Here is an 18,882-nt window from a genome sequence, read left to right as displayed (position 1 = left end):
TAAGCCGTGCTTCGAATGAGATAAATAAGGCTAAAAGTCAACGAGCGCTGTTGGTTGACACTACATTTCCTCTGGTGCCGTTCAGCATGCGGCGTGTTGACGGAACTGTGCGGACGGCGAAGTGTAGAGTAAACAGATGGTGTTAACGAGCGATTTCGCGTTGTATTCATTTGGTTGTGTTACTAAGTATAGTTCCTTTGAACCATTTTCAGTCTTCGGGAAAACATGCAAGGAGTGTCCGGTGTCGGGCCGGCACAGTTCGGCCACGAGGCTCCGAGGAGCGAGTGCTTACCGAGCCAAATGGCGCGGAGTGATGCTGTGGACAGTTATGTAAGACTGCAGCGTATTCACATCCTTACAACCGCGCTGTGAGACTCGTAGTAATGTTGTAACGTCGATATTAGGCATCATCATCATCATCATCATTGTCGTGTACATTTTGGCTCATGCAGTGAGGAGGAGCGAGTGGCTGTCTGCTTAACTGAAATGCATGATTCACCTGATTTGCCATTGGGTCAGTGTGTCGCCTCCCCTGCATATGGAGAATAGATGTTTTATCATTGCTTCTAGGGCTGTTATGCTCTATTATTACCTTCATCACACTAAAACACCTTTAATCACATGGGTATGTCACCTGGGGAAAGCTTCCTGTTTAAAAGGCCCATATCATACATTCCTTCATTCATTCAAGTGCACATATGACATGTGATTTTATGCACATAGACTCTTAGCAAAAAGGGTTCTTCTTTATTGCTTGTAGCAATAGTGGAACCATTTTTGGTGCTATACAGAACCCTTTTCAGAATCATCTAAAGCACAATCTCCATTAATATGAAGAATTTTCAAATTATGTCAAAAACTGAAAACAACAAAAACAGAGATGCGCGGTGTTGTCCCAACAGAAGCCATATATCACTGCCGTCTGAACAAAACCTCTCCAAAATGGTAACTTTACAGGAGAAGGAAAATACATACTTTACTTATAATGTAAGTCAGTGGAACCAGACTTCTTTCCAAGTCATTTTGAGCCAGTTCTGTTGGTCCATTCATCAGGAAATTTACAGCAGCGATATATAAATGTACTATTTCACAAAGTTAATGAATTCAGAATGGGCTGTTTTTTGCAGCTTAGTGTCTGTATATGGAGAAGGAACCATTGCACTGAATAAAACCCTTTCTTCATAAAAGTGAAGAAAATTCGGGTTCCCATGATAATGGGCTCTTTAAAGAGCTGGAGCAGCAGCTTACAGCTTTAAACAGGGCAGTATTATGTCTGTAGTACCTGTGTGGATTGTAATGAGCTCTCAGCAAGAAGCTGCTTAAGTCTATTCTTGACCAGTCCAAGGCCATCACTCGTCAAGCTCCTACGAGAATGAACCCAGTGGCTTTTCAGCTTCTGAGAAAACTAAATTGTGGCCTGTACATTACAGTGTGCTTTGAGAACCTCACAGTTTAAAGCTCCAGACATGCTGATGTCTTAAAGAAAGAAGGTTCAGTGTGCTTTATTGATGTCAGTTTGCAACATCAGTGTTTATTTGTCTGTATCAAATTCAGCGACGGAAAGATTTAACACCTTCAAATAGGATTGGGTCTCTCCCAAAACGGTTTGGAGTCTCTGTCTCGTGGGGCTGTTTGTTGTGTACACTTTAATAAATGCATGGGCCTGTTAAATCCGGGGAAACGGTAAATGATGTAAACCTCATTAATATTCAAATTGAAACAGCATCAATGTAATGTTTTCTGCATCTCTTCAAATATGATGTGGCATATTACAACCTAACTTGCACCGTAAAATGATTGACTAAACACGATTCAATTTGCATATTAATGAGTACGATGACAGATTATAATATTTGTCCCTTTTTGCCTTTTCCCTTCGGGGAGCAACTGTAATTTTAAACGTTTTATTTTTCCAGGAATAGCTGATAGCTTTGGGAAACAATCAGATCACTTTAAGAACAATGGAACTTATTTCAATCTCCTTGTTGTTCAGTGCTCCAAGTTTTTGCGAGTGACATTTTTTGTCCTGGGCGAGATGGATGGACATTGTCACCCAGGTGTTCAGAAACAATTAGGCTAATTTTTTTCCCTCACTGTCTTGTTCTAGCTTGTCAGCTTCATTTGAAACCTGTGTTGATTTGGTGTCTTTATGGAAAATGTCAGCTTGACGCAAATCCTCCTCACCTCGACATCATTTGCTGTCCCTCTCGCCATTTACTGTCAAAAGGTGCCACCAGTTTTTAAGAATTTCAGTAGCTGTTATTATGTGTTTTTCTGATTTTCAAATGTCAGATGTTTTCGAGAAGGAATAAAGGGTGTAATTAGGCCTCAAACAATGATGGAAATCTTTTTTTCTTTTTTTTTTTGTCTGTTTAGCTGAGAGAATTTTTAAGCCTTTGGCTGCCTGAAAGCATTTCTGACATGTTTTCTTGCAAGTTTCTGTTAACCTTTTTCTAATGGCAGAGATCTTGGAACAGAACTGTGATGCAGTTTAAGTGTTCCTCAGCGTTCCAGCTTCCTTCACTGTGTTTCTCCTTTGCAGGGTTATCAGCTGAACATGAAGACTGAGCCCCACATGTTCAGCATCAGCTCCTCAGAGGAGCTTCAGTTCCTCAGGTCTCGGGTTCAGATGCTGGAGAGAGAAAAGGAAGAGATGGCTGCGGAAAACCAGCGCCTCAAAGACCTGCTCGTCAAGGGTGAGGAGCAGCAATTGATTTAAAATAGCTGAGTTAAAGTCCATCGGACATTGTAGGAATGTGTTTTCTTCTGTGCCATGATCTGTGGTAGGGTTGCCAGGTGTCCACACAGCAAAAAATTTGATTTCGGCTTAACTTAAAATTATAGGGTAACTGATTACACAGCTTTTCTTGAGTTAACTCAACATGACGACACCAAAGTTCACCGAGCTCAAACTTCTTAGTTTAGTCAAACATTCTCCTAACTCTCATTTCTAGTTTCTCAGTTTTTAACTCCTAGCTGGGACACAAATGGGCTTGCGGGTGTGAAGAGGTGCCGGGGTGAATTCTTAGACCATTGCAGCACGTGTTACTATACTACTTTCAAAGTTACAACAAATACTTTTACAGTGCTTTGAACATTTAAGGACACAGAAATCTCAGGAGCTTGCAATAAACTATATTTGCAATGGAGCATTTGTGACCAGAAGGTTGTGAGTCTGAAATCCAGTGATGCCATAGCCATCCATAACTGGGAGCCCAAGTGGAGAAAATGCCTGGTGGGGTTGTCTGATAGTGAGAGAAGAAAAAAACATGCAGTCTGTACTGTTTACTGAAGAACATGAGTTAGGAGAACTCTTGTTTAAGCTAGGAAGTTTGAGTTGGCTGAACTCAAGAAAAACAGTGATATCAGTTACCTTACAATTTTAGGTTGAGCTGACTTTTGTTTTTAACAGTGTGGTGTTGAGCTCTGTCATTTGGTTGGTACCGCAGACCAGATAAAATGTCTGGTTGTGTCTCACTCTACATGTATTCCACTTCTTTCTCTCTCTCTCTCTCTCTCTCTCTCTCTCTCTCTTTCTCTCTCTCTCTCTCTTTTTCTCTCTCTCTTTCTCTCTCTCTCTCTCTCTCTCTCTCTCTTTCTCTCTATCTCTCTCTCTTTCTTTCTCTCTCTTTCTTTCTCTCTTTCTCTCTCTCTCTTTCCCTCTCTATCTCTTTCTCTCTCTCCCGCTCTCTATCTCTTTCTCTCTCTCTCTCTCTCTCTCTCTCTCTCTTTCCCTCTCTATCTCTTTCTCTCTCTCTCTCTTTCCCTCTCTATCTCTTTCTCTCTCTCTCTCTCTCGCTCTCTTTCTTTCTTTCTCTTTCTCTTTCTCTCTCTTTCTCTCTCTCTCTCTCTCTATCTCTTTCTCTCTCTCTCTCGCTCTCGTTCTCTCTCTCTCTCACACACACACACACGCATGCATGCATGCACATGTGATGTTTTAGGCTTTGTGCTGGGATACATTCCACCAATCACAAGAGAGTGTCACCCCTCGTGGGGTGGGGCTATCAGTGGTAACGCAGCTGCATTTTAACTGCATATACCCTACTGAACAGCATCAAATTAGTAACAATAAAAACAAAATAAACTAAAGACAATTATCAAACTGCTATAAAACACCAAAGAAATACAGCATAGAAGCAAGAATGGAGCCATTTACTGACGGGAGAAAGAGGGAGTGGTCTCACTGTATATGCTCAGTCCAACAAGTCATAATTGTTTGTTGAAGTTTATGGTCTCTGCCTGGTTAAAAATGATCTTGTTCTTTCTAAAACATGTTTAAATTAATACATTTATATACTTTAGTTTCTGAAACCTTGACATCAACAATAGTTATTTTGAAAATGGGGCAAATATTATAGATTTAAATAGCGCAGGATAATTATTCCACATTGGTGATAATGGTGGAAGGTAAACAAACACAGGGCTAACAAGTCTGGAACAGCATGGTATCTACTTCAAGCTTGCTTTGCATGGCTGAAATCTGGCAACCCTAATTTGTGTGTGAAAAGCAGTATCAGGGAGCATCTCTGAGCTAGATAAACATTTTCTCCCAATGATGCAGGGGGATAATTATTTTCTCCACCCACTGGTGCACAGCAATGTAATCAAAATCAGGAGATGTTTTCAAAACGAGGAAAAGTTATTGGATTTTGATTAAAGATTACAGGGAAATTACACTTTTGTCTAAAATTGGATAATAATGTCCTTCATGTGAACAAGGACATAGACTAACACAATAAAAAGGTCAGTTCTGATTTCAGTTCATCTTTAAAGTTAAACCAATGCAATTTGGCTAATTTCTTTATTAAAAAGCAATTCAGTTTATATTACTGCAAATGGTTGTCATTGTAGTGCTAATTGGTTTGAGAAAACCGAACACAGTTTGAAATGTGGGCATTTTCCCCCTCAAACCTGGTACTAGTGAATCACCCAAGACATGTTTAGTATCTAAAGCTAATGAGTAAAGGAAGCTTGTGATGGCCTCGTCTTAGCTTCAAATGTTTTGTCCACATAGAAACAGAGCATCTGCTAATTCATGCACACAAACTGATCACAACTATCAGAATTTTGTCCCAGTGTCTGTGTCCTGGCAGCATTTTTTTTACCATGAAATGTTTTATCATTGTACCATTCAGACACATGCTCAATAATATTCAATGAATCTGACAGTTAAAATATTGGAAAACAGAAAAGCCATGAGTGTAGTGGGGAGCGAGGACGCGGACGCATATGCGGAGATAAGCATGATTTATTAAGGGCAAATCCAGGGTCATAGTTGTAACAGTCCAGGGTCATAGAGCCAACATGGATTGATCGGGGGGCAGACATGACAGACAAACCAGAACAAACAACAGTACATAAACCTGCGCAGTCACTAAACAAGGGGGCAGGACTACAAAACCAAAACAAAACACTTGTACTAAACCAAAACACAACATGAACACATGGACAGGACTGGGAGGGGCCAATCGTGACAATGAGTAACTGACACGTTTACCATTTTTATAAACCCAGGCATTTATGTGGGAGAAACGTTTATCAAGCCAAATACTGCCTCTTCCTGACAAGGTTGATGGGTTTTGGCCACTTTAGGTGGTCAAAAGCCCCAGACTTTGTCCTGAGAAGAAGAAGTGAGGCCTGTTAGCAGTATACAGACTGCACACTTGCCTCAGACCACACTGAGTAATTTCAAGTAGACTTCATACGATTTCTAGCAGTTTATGTTATACTGTTATCCATAAAAACAGACAAAATTCAGGCTTCAGTTGAGTGCCACTACTATTTTAACTATGAGGCAGTCATTTTTCCACTTTTTATAGGTGACAGTATGTCATAATATGTCAAACCACAGAAGCAAGTCTATTTGAGAAGACAACTCAAAGTGGTTTGCTAATTTAGGCTTTCAGTTTTCACACGGCATGATCCCAATCAGTGGTCATAAACTTTCATTAGTTGTTAGTAGACTCATGGCTCCAGTCCAGGACTAAAGATGTAAAATGTTGTGGTTGATGAGCTGCATTTGGCCTGAGAGGAAAACTGTGTAACTTTTTTTGCCAAACTATTCCTTTAAATTGCTCAGCTATTTATACATGTAAGACATAACATTGCTAATGTGTGACTTTCCTCTCTTTTCTTTTTGCTGCTGACATTTAGAGATTCCACACCTTTTGTCTACAATGTGGCAGAGTATAACCAGCAATGCTGGACAGCCCAGCCATCATCAGCCTGGCCCTTCACTATCTGAGTCCATCAATGCTGGAGTCAGCAGCTACATGCCTCCGCAGTACAAAGAACAGGACTGCAATCTTCTGCCGTCAGTTTCGGTAGATATAAAAGGTGTTCAGCAGGAAATGATTTTGGAAACTGGTGCCTACGGACACAAAATGGCTGGCAGCCATAATGGAGCTGATGGGGGTATGTTTGAATCAATGGATGACATGAATGGGAATTTGTGCCCTGTCGCCATCAGAGAAGATGGTCAGCATGCATATCTAAGTTCACCGTGCAGCTCTACAGATTCAGTATCTTCTCTCAGTGATCACAGACCACTGGCACCAAACATCACACCTGTAAGAAACCTCAACTTCCTTCCTGTTCTCTAAACTACTTTAACTCTTAGAAGTCCACAGTTATTTTTGTTTTTGAATATAATAACATCATTACATGATTACAGTTGCACTTTGAATAACATTTATATTCAGTGGCGAACCGTGACAATTAAAGCTAAACCTTCAGTTTGGGCCATAAATTGAGGAAAAGTCACCTTTCTGATAAAGCTCATTTCTGCTAGCAGGGTTCTAATAATATGTTAGCCCTAAGCTAGCCCAGGTTTACATAAACATTTATTGGCCATTCTAGATGACACATTAAAAGGTTTTAATAGACATGAACTTTTACTCTGTATTTAGCAGTTTTACAGTGACTCTTTCAGTAAAGATTCCAGGCAGAGAGCTGATGTTTTCCATTGCTAGCAGCTGTTTAAAACGCATTGGTCAGGCTACAACTCATTTTTACAGTCAGTGACATATCTAGAACTCACAGAAGGCTTCAAGTGACATTTTTTCTCATGAAATTGGTCCCTACCGTTGGAAATCAAAATGTGTTTGGTTGCTTTCTCTGTCAGTTTCTAATTATGTTAGTAAATCTGATGAATTAGCCCTTCAGTTTCTGACATACTATCCAATAATAGTGCTTACTTGGCTATATCTGCCTAGATACCACAGAGAAAAAAATTACAATTGGACTGTTTTTCCATTCAGCAGCTCATGAATTTAACCAACTACAGTATTTGTAGAGTATAAATATAACAAGAATGATATTAAATTAAAATTAAATATGAAGGCCCTGAGCTTTCACCTCTGTTTTTTATTCAGTTTACATTCTGTATTGACAGGCTTGAGTCTGCATTTCTGACATTTTCCTGTTTGTTTTAATGTATATGAAAGATAAATATAGCCAACTGTAAAGGATGGTTTTTTTATGCTCGACAGTAACATTTCATCAAATTCAAATCATAATAAAATCTCTCCTGTTTAACATATGATGTCAAATATGACATCGATTGAAATCCACAATGAAATAATGAATGTATAATTATATAAGAGTTACATGAAATATGCTTTTGTTATTGTCGTTGATAACTGTGGCTTCTAAGGGTTTTCAACTAGAAGAGAGAGAGAGAGGCAGAATATATATTAAAACTAACACAGCAGAGAAGACGACGGTGGAAAGGAGGCTGAGTGGCATGTTTGTTTTTCATCTCCATGCTTTACCTGCTACCATTAAATTGTGCATGGTAGAGTCTTTTTTAAAAGGCATTAATTTAGACTGTTACCTCAATACAGGCTGTTATATAATTGCATTTTTAGCATTTATTATTACAGCATAGTTACATGCAACAATCCTCCTATAATCATAATTCTTTTCTTTTGTTAAAAAAGCTATTTTACTCCCTGTCTTCTGCATGTGCATGAGCCAAAGAGTGAATGTCGGCGGAACCAGCAGTGAGCTTCTGTTAAAGGTGATGAATAATTGGAGCCTACTCCTTCCCTGTGCGAGCTCTTTGTCCTCTGGGCGGTGGCCTGGCCTGCGCTGCCCTGGCACCTGCTGGGCCGTAGTGAGTGAGGGCGAGTGTGAGGGGGCTCCGGTCAATGCCCGGATCGATCTCTCCACGGGTAGAGCTGCGCTCTCTCTCTCTCAGCTGGGGCGATCACCCCACGACAGGACTTTGCGGAGATGTGTGTTCCTGTGTCCCTCTGTGCCTCACCTTTTGTCTTCTGCCTTACAGCCTCTTTCACTCATGCTTTTTCGTCCTTTATTCAGTTTTGTTAACTTCTTCAACTCTGAAGACCCATCAACAGGTCCAGACGCCCTTTCCCATGTCTTCTAACTACATATCAGTTTCATAAAGGTTCTTGTATAAATCATTGTAGTTCCTAGTAGTTACTCCCTGGCTGAATCCCCCTCATTATTATAATTGTTATCTCTCATACTTCTTTTTATTCTTCTTCCACACCTTTCTGCGATTAATACAGCTTAACCGCTTAACGTACAGACTCCGTTCAAACTGCGATTCGAAGGTCTCGGCACTGTGACTTGTGTTATGTATTTTTGGACTCAGTCAGATTGGTAGTTTTTAATAAAATTAAGTTTAAAAATTAAAAACCTCCCATAAGAATGAATGGCAGAGTGTTCAGAACTTCAAATTTTAACTAACATCGATGATTTAGTTATGTGCATTTGTTCGGCACTAGGCACAGAAAACTGTCCCATTCACTCCCATGTAAATTTTTCTGAATCTGCTTATTTCAAGATTTTCTCTGTTTTTAACTTCTCATAACTCAGACATTTTCTTCTCAATACACACGACACCGAAATAATCCGCAAGGGGTCTTATCTCACACCATCTATCCAGTTAAGTGGTAGAGTAAACATTTCCCGGGTCATGACTGTTTGTTCAGAGGGTGCAAATCGGACTCAAACAAAGCTTCTCCACTAAGAGCTGCATAATAACAGAGTGACAGTTGATTTGAATGACCCCCCCTAAAAAACATACGTCTCTCCCTCTCACACACACCACACAGACACACACACACACACGGACAAATACCTAAGGAGGTGTTGTTCACTCACACACAAACACACACAAACACACACACACTTGCAGCTCTTTTCAAGCACCCTTGCAGTTCTTTCAGGAAATGCACATCTAGTTTAATATTAGAATGGAAAACATGAACAGAATCCTGTGTACATGATTACTTGAGTGTAATTTTATAAACCCCTCAAAACCTAAACTGTCAGCTGAGAAGAAGAGCAGTGAAGATGCCTCACTCAGGTGATTCAGTGAGGCTTAATTCTCTGCGTTGCATGAGCATGATGAGGAATGTTTATAACATCTCAATGAAGAAGAGTAGAGACAGACATGGTGAGACTGAAGACAAAAATACAATGTTTTGAAAAAACATTTAAAGCTTTATTTTGAGAAATTCAGTGATTTTTTTTGGGTAATATATGCTCATTCCAAATGTGATGCCTCCAACACATTCTAAAAAGGTTGGGACAGGAGCATGTCAGTTTTCCCTTTAACAGCACTTAATAAACATTTGAGGACCACAAACTTATCCAATTTTGAAAGCAGATTTTTGCCATTCTTCTTTTATACAAAAAGTTCTGCTGTACAACCATGTGAGGCCTTTTTTGTTGTATTTTGAGCTTAATAGTGCACTACATGTTTTCAGTAGGAGGCAGGCTGGCAAGTCTAGCACCCACACTCTCAGATTATGCTATTATTTCACCAATATCCAAGTTACCCACTAATACCAGCCCATGTCAAGACAGACCCTGGATTTGCAACTTTAGGCTGGTAACATTCGGGATGGACCCCATGAACACATTGTCTGTTTTTTCCATAAACAGTCTGAAAGATTGACATGACAGTCCACACACATGCGGTGCATCAGTCCGTTTCAAATAAATTTTAGCCCAGAGAAAAATCGGCAGCATTTCTAAACATTGTTGACATATGGATTTCTCTGAGCATAGTACAGTTTTACTAGTATTTATGGATTCAGTGACAGTGTTTGTTAACAATGGTTTGTCAGTGTATTCCTGGCCCCTTTGGTGAAATTCATCATATGCAGTGCCAACCTAGGTCAAGGTCAGCTTACTGGAGTTTACTCAGCTTACTTTCTACCCACCCAGAGATAGCAAGGCCAATTGTGCTCTCTTCGGACTCTCAGCCACAGATGGCTGTAGAATCACTGGGATCAAACTTGAAATTTCCTGATGTAGGATGCTTAAACAGTCGCACTAAGCTGCTGGATTGTTCACTGATGCTTTTGTTGGCAAAGTAGCGAGCCTCAATTCATGAGCCTTTTCTGGATGCTCCTTTTATGTCCATGCAAGATTGCATCACCTGTCAAAGATGTTTTGCGAACATTTCACTATTTTCTTACTTTTAAATGGCCCTTTCCCAACTTTTTTGGAACATGTTGCAAGCATCAGTTTCAGCTGAATGTAATGCACTTTTGTCCTGTTTTCATGCAAATAACTTTTAATAAAGTTAAATATTAAAGTAGACTTATCTATAAATCACTGCTTGCTGTAATTATTTGCATTTTTCTTAGTTTTTTTTTTTTTTTTTAATTTACTTAAATTTAGCTCATATTTTTCAGCTTAGCAAACAATAATAAGAAATGGCAATTGTTTTGCTATTAACAACATCAGTATCTCTCAGTTTGCAGCAAAGCGAAGATATTCATCTATGATTTAACAAACTTCAATTGCATGTGTAGACAGTAGGTGAAATGCTAGTAAAAACAGAAACCAGACAGCTGTAAATCCAAACACAAGCATATTTACAAATATTTACATTTCTTTGCAAGCACAAGATATTTCATTCATTGGTTCAGTGGTTCATATACATTGGTTTTGTAAATATACATAGGAAATCAATGACCGCAACACATTACACAAAGTGCAATTTAAAACTAGGAAAGTTATGAAATGTCCAGATCTTCAACCGGTGATGACATCACGCTTCGGTGTTAAAAAAATATATATATATCATCCATGAGAGGCCGAGTCCTTTATGAGCAAGAATCGGTCGAGGCTCACTTCTTTACCTAAAATAAATCAGCGAAAATATTCCTCAATGAGCGATTGGATCGGTTTTTGGAATTTCATCCAATACAGTGTATATCATCAAAAGATTCAGAGCATCCACAGAAATCTAAATATGTGAAGTGCAAGGCCAAAAACCACAGCTGAATGCCTGTGCGAGTTCTCAGACTACACTGCATTTAAAGCCAGCATGCTTCTGTGATAGACATCACCACATGGGCTTGGGAATATTAAATAACAGTAAATACCATTTGTCACTGCATCCACAGTGGAAGACATATGTTAACAATGTCCAGAAATGCTGACGACTTCTCTGGGTTTGAGCTCATCTGCAATGGAATGATGCACAGTGGTAACATGTATAGCGGTCAACCTTCCAGATCATAGGCATCAAAATTTTGAATAATCATATCATGGTTGTCGGAACAAAACCTTGTATCTCTAAAATGGTAACTTTACAGGAAAAGAAAAAAGCATACTTTACTTTTAATGTAAGTCAATTTTGTCATTTGTTTTGATCCATTCATCATGAAATTTATACACAATATAAAGAGCAACAGGAATTTTCAAGTTATGTCAAAAACTGAAAAACAAGAAAAATGGGAATATGAGGTTTTGTTGTGACAAAAGTGAAATATTTATCCAAAACAAATAAATAAAAATCAATCAAGTTTATAAGGTAAGACATCAAATGTTCTGTCTTCTTTTTTAGTAGAGGTCAAACTGAATTTTTTGAATTACTGCTTTTTTCCGCATACATTTCATACATGTCCCAAGATTTTTGAAATTGAAGGTTTGTAGACAGCTAGCTATTGTATAGGCTTAATCCCTGTAAGGAACCAACCCTAAATCTTTAAGAGTATAGTATATGTCAGTATTTAATAGTGTAGCTCAAATGAATTGAAATTCGCCAGAAATCCTCTGGAACCTCAAACCCCCACACAGAGCTTTAGTCCCTCATTTCCGCACTAAATCAGGCATGCATGATTCAAATTAGTTAGGGGATATAAACCATAAAGTGAATAATTGAATAATAAGTAGAGTTTAAGGGGCTAGGCTTGCATCTTCTACTGCTCTTTGTATGCCTTGCTTCAGGGCGTCTGTTCTGCTTCTCTTTATATCCTTTTGTTTGTTTTGCTGTCGCCTCATTGATGCAGTTTTAACCTTTGTCACTGTGCGTTGTCTGTGTGTAGATCCGACAGGTGGAGGTGTATCCAGGTTCAGGCATTTTCTGTGCAGAGCACGCTTGGCTGGCGGCAAACATGGCACGGTCACCAACGGCAATGGTGCGAGCCCTGCTGTTAGGGGTTTTTGACATGGACACACTTTTAAACAGCAACCTTAGAGGAGGGAGGAGCCGCAGACCTTCATACTCAGACCACCACGCCCCACTGGACCCAGACAAACTGAACGCCATTTACAGTAAGTGCCCTGACAAGCCCAGCTCAGAACACATTTAACAAGTGACCAGCCATTTCAGCAAATCATAAGCTGATAGAGTGTTTTTATATCCTCAGATCTCCTCTGGTAAATCACATATCACAATAAATAACCACCAGCATTGGGGTTTATAATCAAGCTTAGACTCTTCAGACAAAAGGGCAACATACATTTGGCTTTCATCTTTATCTGGATATTTTGGTGCTTAACCATCCTGTTAGATTGGTTGAAATTGTTTGTACACATAAGAATATGGGCCAAATCAAAACCAGAGATTTTATTTCCCTCTTTATTTATTAATTTATAAGACATAAGAGAAAACCAGCCATTAGGGGTGTACTTTGTGTACTTCTGGTGCCGGTCCCAAGCCCGGATAAATGGTGAGGGTTGCGTCAGGAAGGGCATCCGGTGTAAAACTTGTGCTAAAACTATCATGCGGATCACAAATATTATTGCCATACTGGATCGGTCAAGATGGAAAGGAAGCAAGGCCAGGAACATTGGAGGTGGATTCAAACTGTTCTATCATGGTGTAGCGCCCTGAATTTTGAATGTGGTCAGTTCATATGCACCACAGGTTGGTTGTCAGTTAGAGGAGAAAGAGGAATTTTGGAGTAAGATGGATGAAGTGGTAGATGGTGTCCCTAGAGAGGAGAGATTGGTGCAGATTTCAATGGACATGTTGGTGAAGGGAACAGAGGGGATGAAGAGGTGCTGGGTATGTATGGCGTGAAAGACAGAAATGCAGAAGGTCAGATGGTTGTAGATTTTGCAAAGAGAATGGAAATGGCTGTGGTGAACATGTATTTTCAGAAGAGGGAAGAACACAGGGTGACGCCACCTAAAGGAGATTGGAGATTGTAAAGTGGTGCCAGGGGAAAGTGTAGCAAGGCAGCATAGGGTGGTTGTCTGTAGAATGAAGTTAGAAACAAAGAAGAGGAAGAGAGTGAAGACAGAGCCAAAGATTAGATGGTGGAAGCTGAAGGAGGAGGATGGTTGCAGGCAGTTCAGGGAAAAATTGCAACAGGCCCTTGAGGGCAGTGAGGAGCTACCTGAGGACTGGGAAACTACAGCTAAGGTGGTGAGAGAAACTGGGAAGAATGTGTTGGGTGTTTTGTCTGGTCAGAGGAAAGAAGACAAGGAAAGTTGGTGGTGGAATGAGGAAGTCCAGGGGAGTATTCAGAAGAAGAAGGCAGCTAAGAAAAAGTGGGATAACCAGAGAGATGAAGGAAGTAGGCAGGAGTACTGTGAGGCTAGTCGCATAGTGAAAAGAATGGTGGCCAAGGCAAAGGCTCAGGCCTATGATGAGCTGTATGAGAGGCTGGACAGTAAAGAAGGAGTAAAGGACTTGTATCATTTGGCTAAACAGAGAGATAGAGCTGGAAAGGATGTACAGCAGGTTAGGCTGATAAAGGATAGAGAGGGAAACTTTGAAGAACTAATGAATGAGGAAAACGAGAGAGAGAGGAGAACAACGGGGGGAAGAGATAGTGGATCAGGAAGTGCAGAGAATTGGTAAGGTGGAAGTGAGGGCAGCTTTAAAAAGGATGAAGAATGGAAAGGCAGTTGGTCCAGATGACATACCTGTGGAGGTATGGAGATGTTTAGGAGAGAAGGCAGTGGACTTTTTAACCAGGTTGTTTAACAAAATCCTGGAGGGTGAGCGGATGCCTGATGAGTGGAGAAGCAGTGTATTGGTCCCCATGTTTAAGAACAAGGGTGATGTGCAGAGCTGCAGTAACTACAGAGATGTAAAGTTGATGAGCCACACCATGAAGGTATGGGAAAGAATTGTTGAAACAAGGCTAAGGCGAGAGGTTCAGATCAGTGAGCAGCAGTTTGGTTTCATGCCCAGAAAGAGTACCACAGATGCAATTTTTGCGTTGAGAGTGTTGGTAGAGAAGTACAGAGAAGGTCAGAAGGAGCTACATTGTGTCTTTGTGGATCTAGAGAAGGCATATGATAGGGTGCCAAGAGAGGAACTGTGGTACTGTATGAGGAAGTCAGGTGTAGCTGAAAAGTATGTTAGGGTGGTGCAGGACATGTATGAGGATAATGAGACAGTGGTGAGGTGTGGAGTTGGAGTGACAAATGGTTTCAAGGTGAAGGTAGGGTTACATCAGGGATCAGCTTTGAGCCCCTTCTTATTTGCAATGGTGATGGACAGGTTGACGGACGAGGTCAGGCAGGAGGCTCCATGGACCATGATGTTTGCAGATGACATTGTAATCTGTGGTGAGAGTAGAGAGCAGGTGGAAGAGAATCTGGAGAGGTGGAGGTTTGCACTGGAGAGGAGAGGAATGAAGGTCAATAGAGACAAGACGGAATACATGTGTGTGAATGAGAGGGAGGCAGGTGGAAAGGTGAAGATGCAAGGAGTAGAGGTCGTAAAGGTGGATGACTTCAAATATCTTGGGTCAACCATCCAGAGCAATGGACAGTGCAAAAAAGAGGTGAAGAAGAGGGTGCAGGCAGGATGGAGTGGTTGGAGACGGGTGTCAGGGCTGATGTGTGACAGAAGGATAGCAGCAAGAGTGAAAGGGAAGGTTTACAAGACAGTAGTGCCCTAATAATGTTTTATTATACATTTTTATAATCTAAGAATAGCTCACCCAGTTTTTATTGACCTTCTTGTTGATACAAAATAATAAGCCTTAGTATATAATAAAACTGGGATTTTAAAGTTCATATAGAATTAAAGGAAATTCCACTCATTTTTTCAAGTTCTTCATAATTAAATCATTGATGTTAATGAAGTCATTTGGAATCTGAGCCAGACATTTAAAGCTGCAAAACACAAACCTTTGTCCAATTTTAACCCTGATTTGGCCCTTCTGACATTTTCACTGATTTTCTTATAATTTGCAGCATTATTCCAGGTCAGATGCAATTAGCCTTCTAATCTAGCCCCAGGGACATCAGAGGCCTTCCGATATTTTCAAGCATGTTTGATTTTTACAATTCGAAAGTTTCAAATTCTGTAGTGTGAGATGGTCAACGATTTCAGGCAACAGCAAGTGAGCAGGGAGAGAGAAAAAAGGGGTGTGCAGTAGAGTCAGAGGAGCTGCTTGATGAACAGAGGCCCTCTCTTTAGAATTTCAAATGGGTAAAATGCCAGTTTATAGTAAAGTATTTCTTTAGCTCTGACTGTGGATTTCTGCATTTATCAACTCCACAGTCATTGTATTCAAAAGCATGTTTGGTCCATGTTCGGTCCAGTTTGGCTTTGTTTGATAATAGGAGGATTGGGGTTTTGAGTGAAACCCATTATCTTTTACTATTATTATCACATATGAAGTCTGAGGATAAATAAAAATGGCACTGTCATAGGATGGCATCTTTGCTGCAAGCCAGTTTGTGAAATTTCTGCCGTTAGATCTGCTCCAGTCAACTGTCAGTGATATTACTGTGAAATGGAAGTGTCTAGGAGCGACAACAGCTCACCTACAAAGCGGTCTACCCCACACTCTGTCAGAGTGGGGTTACCGAGTGCTGAAGTAGTACCATCTTTTCTTGCATCAGGTGTTGTCTAACATCAGTACCTGACCTCACAAATGTAGGCTGAATGGGCCCAGATTTCCACAGATAAACCACAGTTTTGGGGAAAGCCTTACCAGAAGAGTAGACGCTGGTATAGCCATAAAGGGTGGGCCAAGCTCCATATTAATGCCCACTGTTTGGAATGGGATGTCCAACAAGCTCATACAGGTGAAATAGTAAGGTGTCCACAAACTTTTGCTCACACTGTGTAAGTCAGTAAGTTTAAAAAAGTACAAAAGTTTAAAGAAACTCTCAGCAGCAAATTGGGCTAAAAAGTCAGGTTCAGCAGTAGAGGAATTAAACACTGTCTGGTTTTGATTCTAAATGACTATCTCAACTATTTAATTATGCAGAGACTTTAAAAAATCATTAGAAGTCTCCTTTAAATTGTGGAAATACACATTCATAGGTGTATATATGCAAATGTGACTGTAGTCAGCCATTAAACAAGTTCATGAAAAACTCTTCTGTCCTCTTTCTCTGTCATCTGTCTGATGAGTGTATAGATTTTAAAGGGGAAAACAGACATATTGTCACACAAAGCATGAAAATATAAAATGTGGACTTTTCTCATCAACAGACAAACATGCCTAGTGCACATTTTGCTGCAGTTTGTTTTGGCTGTTATCCAGCAGTTAATTTTCTACCAATGAATCATGGATGATATCAGCATCCACCTCAGAGGTGCAACAGTTTTTCTGGATATGAATGTGAGGAGGGGGAAAAAAAGCCTCTTTGGAAGCGAAATGAGGATTGAGAGGGGCGAGAATCACGATGGGGGCTGTTTCCGACAGGCCCATCCCCTCTCATTCATCATCATTTGGCGTTTTAATGGCCTGACAGCGCTGGCAGTGTTGAGAAACTGCTGTGGCTTGCTCTCTTTCTCTCACTCTCTATCTCGCTCCATCTCACTCGCTTGCCTCCAACTGTTGTCGCAGTGTCACTCTCTCCCTCCGCAGATGCCACGCTGGCGCGGTTCCCATTGGCACGGAAGGGCCAGATTGGTACCGGGATCAACTCCAAGCTGTCTGAGATCCGCTTCAGATCCAGGAAAGTCAAGCGGGACAGACATGGCCACTGATGGATTTACCGCACATATTGGAAGAGTGTAACTCTGTTTGTGGGAAAAGTGATTTTGTTGTGCCCGGGTGGCATCCATGTGTGTGTGGTTCTGTGTGTGAGACTGTGTAAGGTAAAGTGTTTGCTCGCTGGTTTTAGGATGTTGGCCAGTTTTCCAGGGTCATTAAATTATTATTGTATTGGAATGAAGGAAGAGCAAACAGTGAATGAAGAAACACATATGGTGGCACACAGCCCCCCTACACTCTTAATAATAAAAGGTAACATATGGTTTTTGGCTTGAACGTGCAATTCTGAAAAGCATCTGATTGATACAGAACATTTTCATTATGTGTAGGTGAACTTTAAATGGGATTTCCACTGAATATTTTAAAAAAAATCTGTGAAATTAAACTGATGTAAACAAAAATATTCCATGTTTTTGTGTGAAATGCACCATTATGGAGAAACTTTAAGAAACTTACCAACTCACTATCATTCACAGTTATAGTGATAGAAACCACACACCTGCATCATTTAATGCTTCTAAAATCTCCCTCACAGAAAGTTAATAGATAGTAAAAAGTTAATGAAATGTCGAGTCAATGTTATTTTTATAGCGCTTTTTGCAACAGGTGTTGTCACAAAGCAGCTTTACAGAAAAAAAATCTGGGTCCGAGCCCCAGTGAGCCTCGCCAATGGCAACAGCGGCAAGGAAAAACTGCCTAAATGCAAGAGGAAAAAACCTTGAGAGGAACTGAGGGAACCCATCCTCCTCTGGTCGACACCAGATAACAAACAATAATGTGAAACGGTTACAAATACAAATAAATGATAAGATTGTGGCCTAAAATGTACTTTTTACAATCCAGTCATGGCAGAAAGGTTCATTTAAAGCATTGTAAGGAAAAATAATACCCAAAGAAAACATTTTTCAGATTTATCACTATTTTACTATTGTCAACACTCAGAAGATGCATGTGGGTTTACTGGTGGGTTTGGATAGTAAATAAATATAGCTAGTTTTGCCTTGCATTGTGATGCCTGGTTCCTGTCACACCAGTGTAAAGAAAGTTGGTCTTCAAAACACCATTTCACATCAAACCACTCTGAATAACTGTTTACCTCAATTGAATTGTGCAGAAATGTTGAAAAATTGGTAAAATTTACAAAGCATTATCCATTAAAAAGGAACCAAGCAAAGTCCCTCCTATTGCATCACTCCAAAGAAAGTCTGCTTGAATATGTGAATCCTGAGGGGCATTTCGATTAACAGTAGGATCCCTGTGTGATCTATGAAGATGGAATACCTGGTCTGTAGACTAAATTTCCCTTCCTACTTTTCTTTTTAATCTGCCTGGGCCAGGTCTGTTTGCCTTGGATGGGACTGCATGATATTTCTCCACTGATTGCTCTGTAGCGTAGCATCCGACGCTAGCAGGGAGTCTCAGGTGGGGGTTCCATTACCCAGCACCGGCACCTCGTCTCTTCCCCAAAGTGGTGCATCAATCCCGGCTCCCTCAGGGCCTCCCAGCCCCCCTGCCTGATCGCCCCCAGGTGCCTCTGGCCTTCAGGGAGGGGGGACTGGAGACATTCAATTACCTGCAGCCACACAAAACGAAGTGTGGCAGGCTCCCTGTGAGCATGCTCTAGGCTGCATGTCAATGTCAATGGAGACAGTGATACTGGGCTATTAAAAGCTTAGGTCCTCTGCTTAGT

General features: G+C 40.5%; 1 protein-coding gene across 3 annotated transcripts; it reads left to right on the top strand.

The window, feature by feature from the left end:
• The first annotated feature begins 63 nt into the window (after positions 1-63).
• Positions 64-17,595, top strand: LOC108411988. 3 transcript variants are annotated; one of them, XM_017683817.2, is made up of 5 exons: positions 64-330; positions 2,543-2,696; positions 6,154-6,569; positions 12,318-12,546; positions 17,064-17,595. In XM_017683817.2, the coding sequence occupies exons 1-5, from the start codon at positions 226-228 to the stop codon at positions 17,183-17,185; spliced, it is 1,026 nt and encodes a 341-aa protein (XP_017539306.1). In that variant the 5' UTR covers positions 64-225; the 3' UTR covers positions 17,186-17,595. The 3 variants fall into 3 exon arrangements, with proteins under 3 accessions (XP_017539306.1, XP_017539308.1, XP_017539307.1); XM_017683819.2 differs by lacking the exon at positions 64-330 and adding an exon at positions 358-514; XM_017683818.2 differs by lacking the exon at positions 64-330 and adding an exon at positions 2,086-2,227.
• The last annotated feature ends 1,287 nt before the right edge of the window (positions 17,596-18,882 follow it).

The sequence above is a fragment of the Pygocentrus nattereri genome, chromosome 5 (assembly GCF_015220715.1).
Source record: "Pygocentrus nattereri isolate fPygNat1 chromosome 5, fPygNat1.pri, whole genome shotgun sequence".
NCBI lineage: Eukaryota > Metazoa > Chordata > Actinopteri > Characiformes > Serrasalmidae > Pygocentrus > Pygocentrus nattereri.
The sequence above is the reverse complement of the archived record's forward strand: the minus strand, read 5'-3'. Positions and strand labels throughout refer to the sequence as shown.

Excerpts from the sequence above, each read along its gene's own strand:
- LOC108411988 (XM_017683817.2), top strand. The coding sequence starts at position 226 with ATGCAAGGAGTGTCCGGTGTCGGGCCGGCACAGTTCGGCCACGAGGCT. Across the intron at positions 6,570-12,317 it reads TGGCACCAAACATCACACCT|ATCCGACAGGTGGAGGTGTA; the intron begins GTAAGAAACCTC and ends GTCTGTGTGTAG. Across the intron at positions 12,547-17,063 it reads CAAACTGAACGCCATTTACA|ATGCCACGCTGGCGCGGTTC; the intron begins GTAAGTGCCCTG and ends CTCCCTCCGCAG.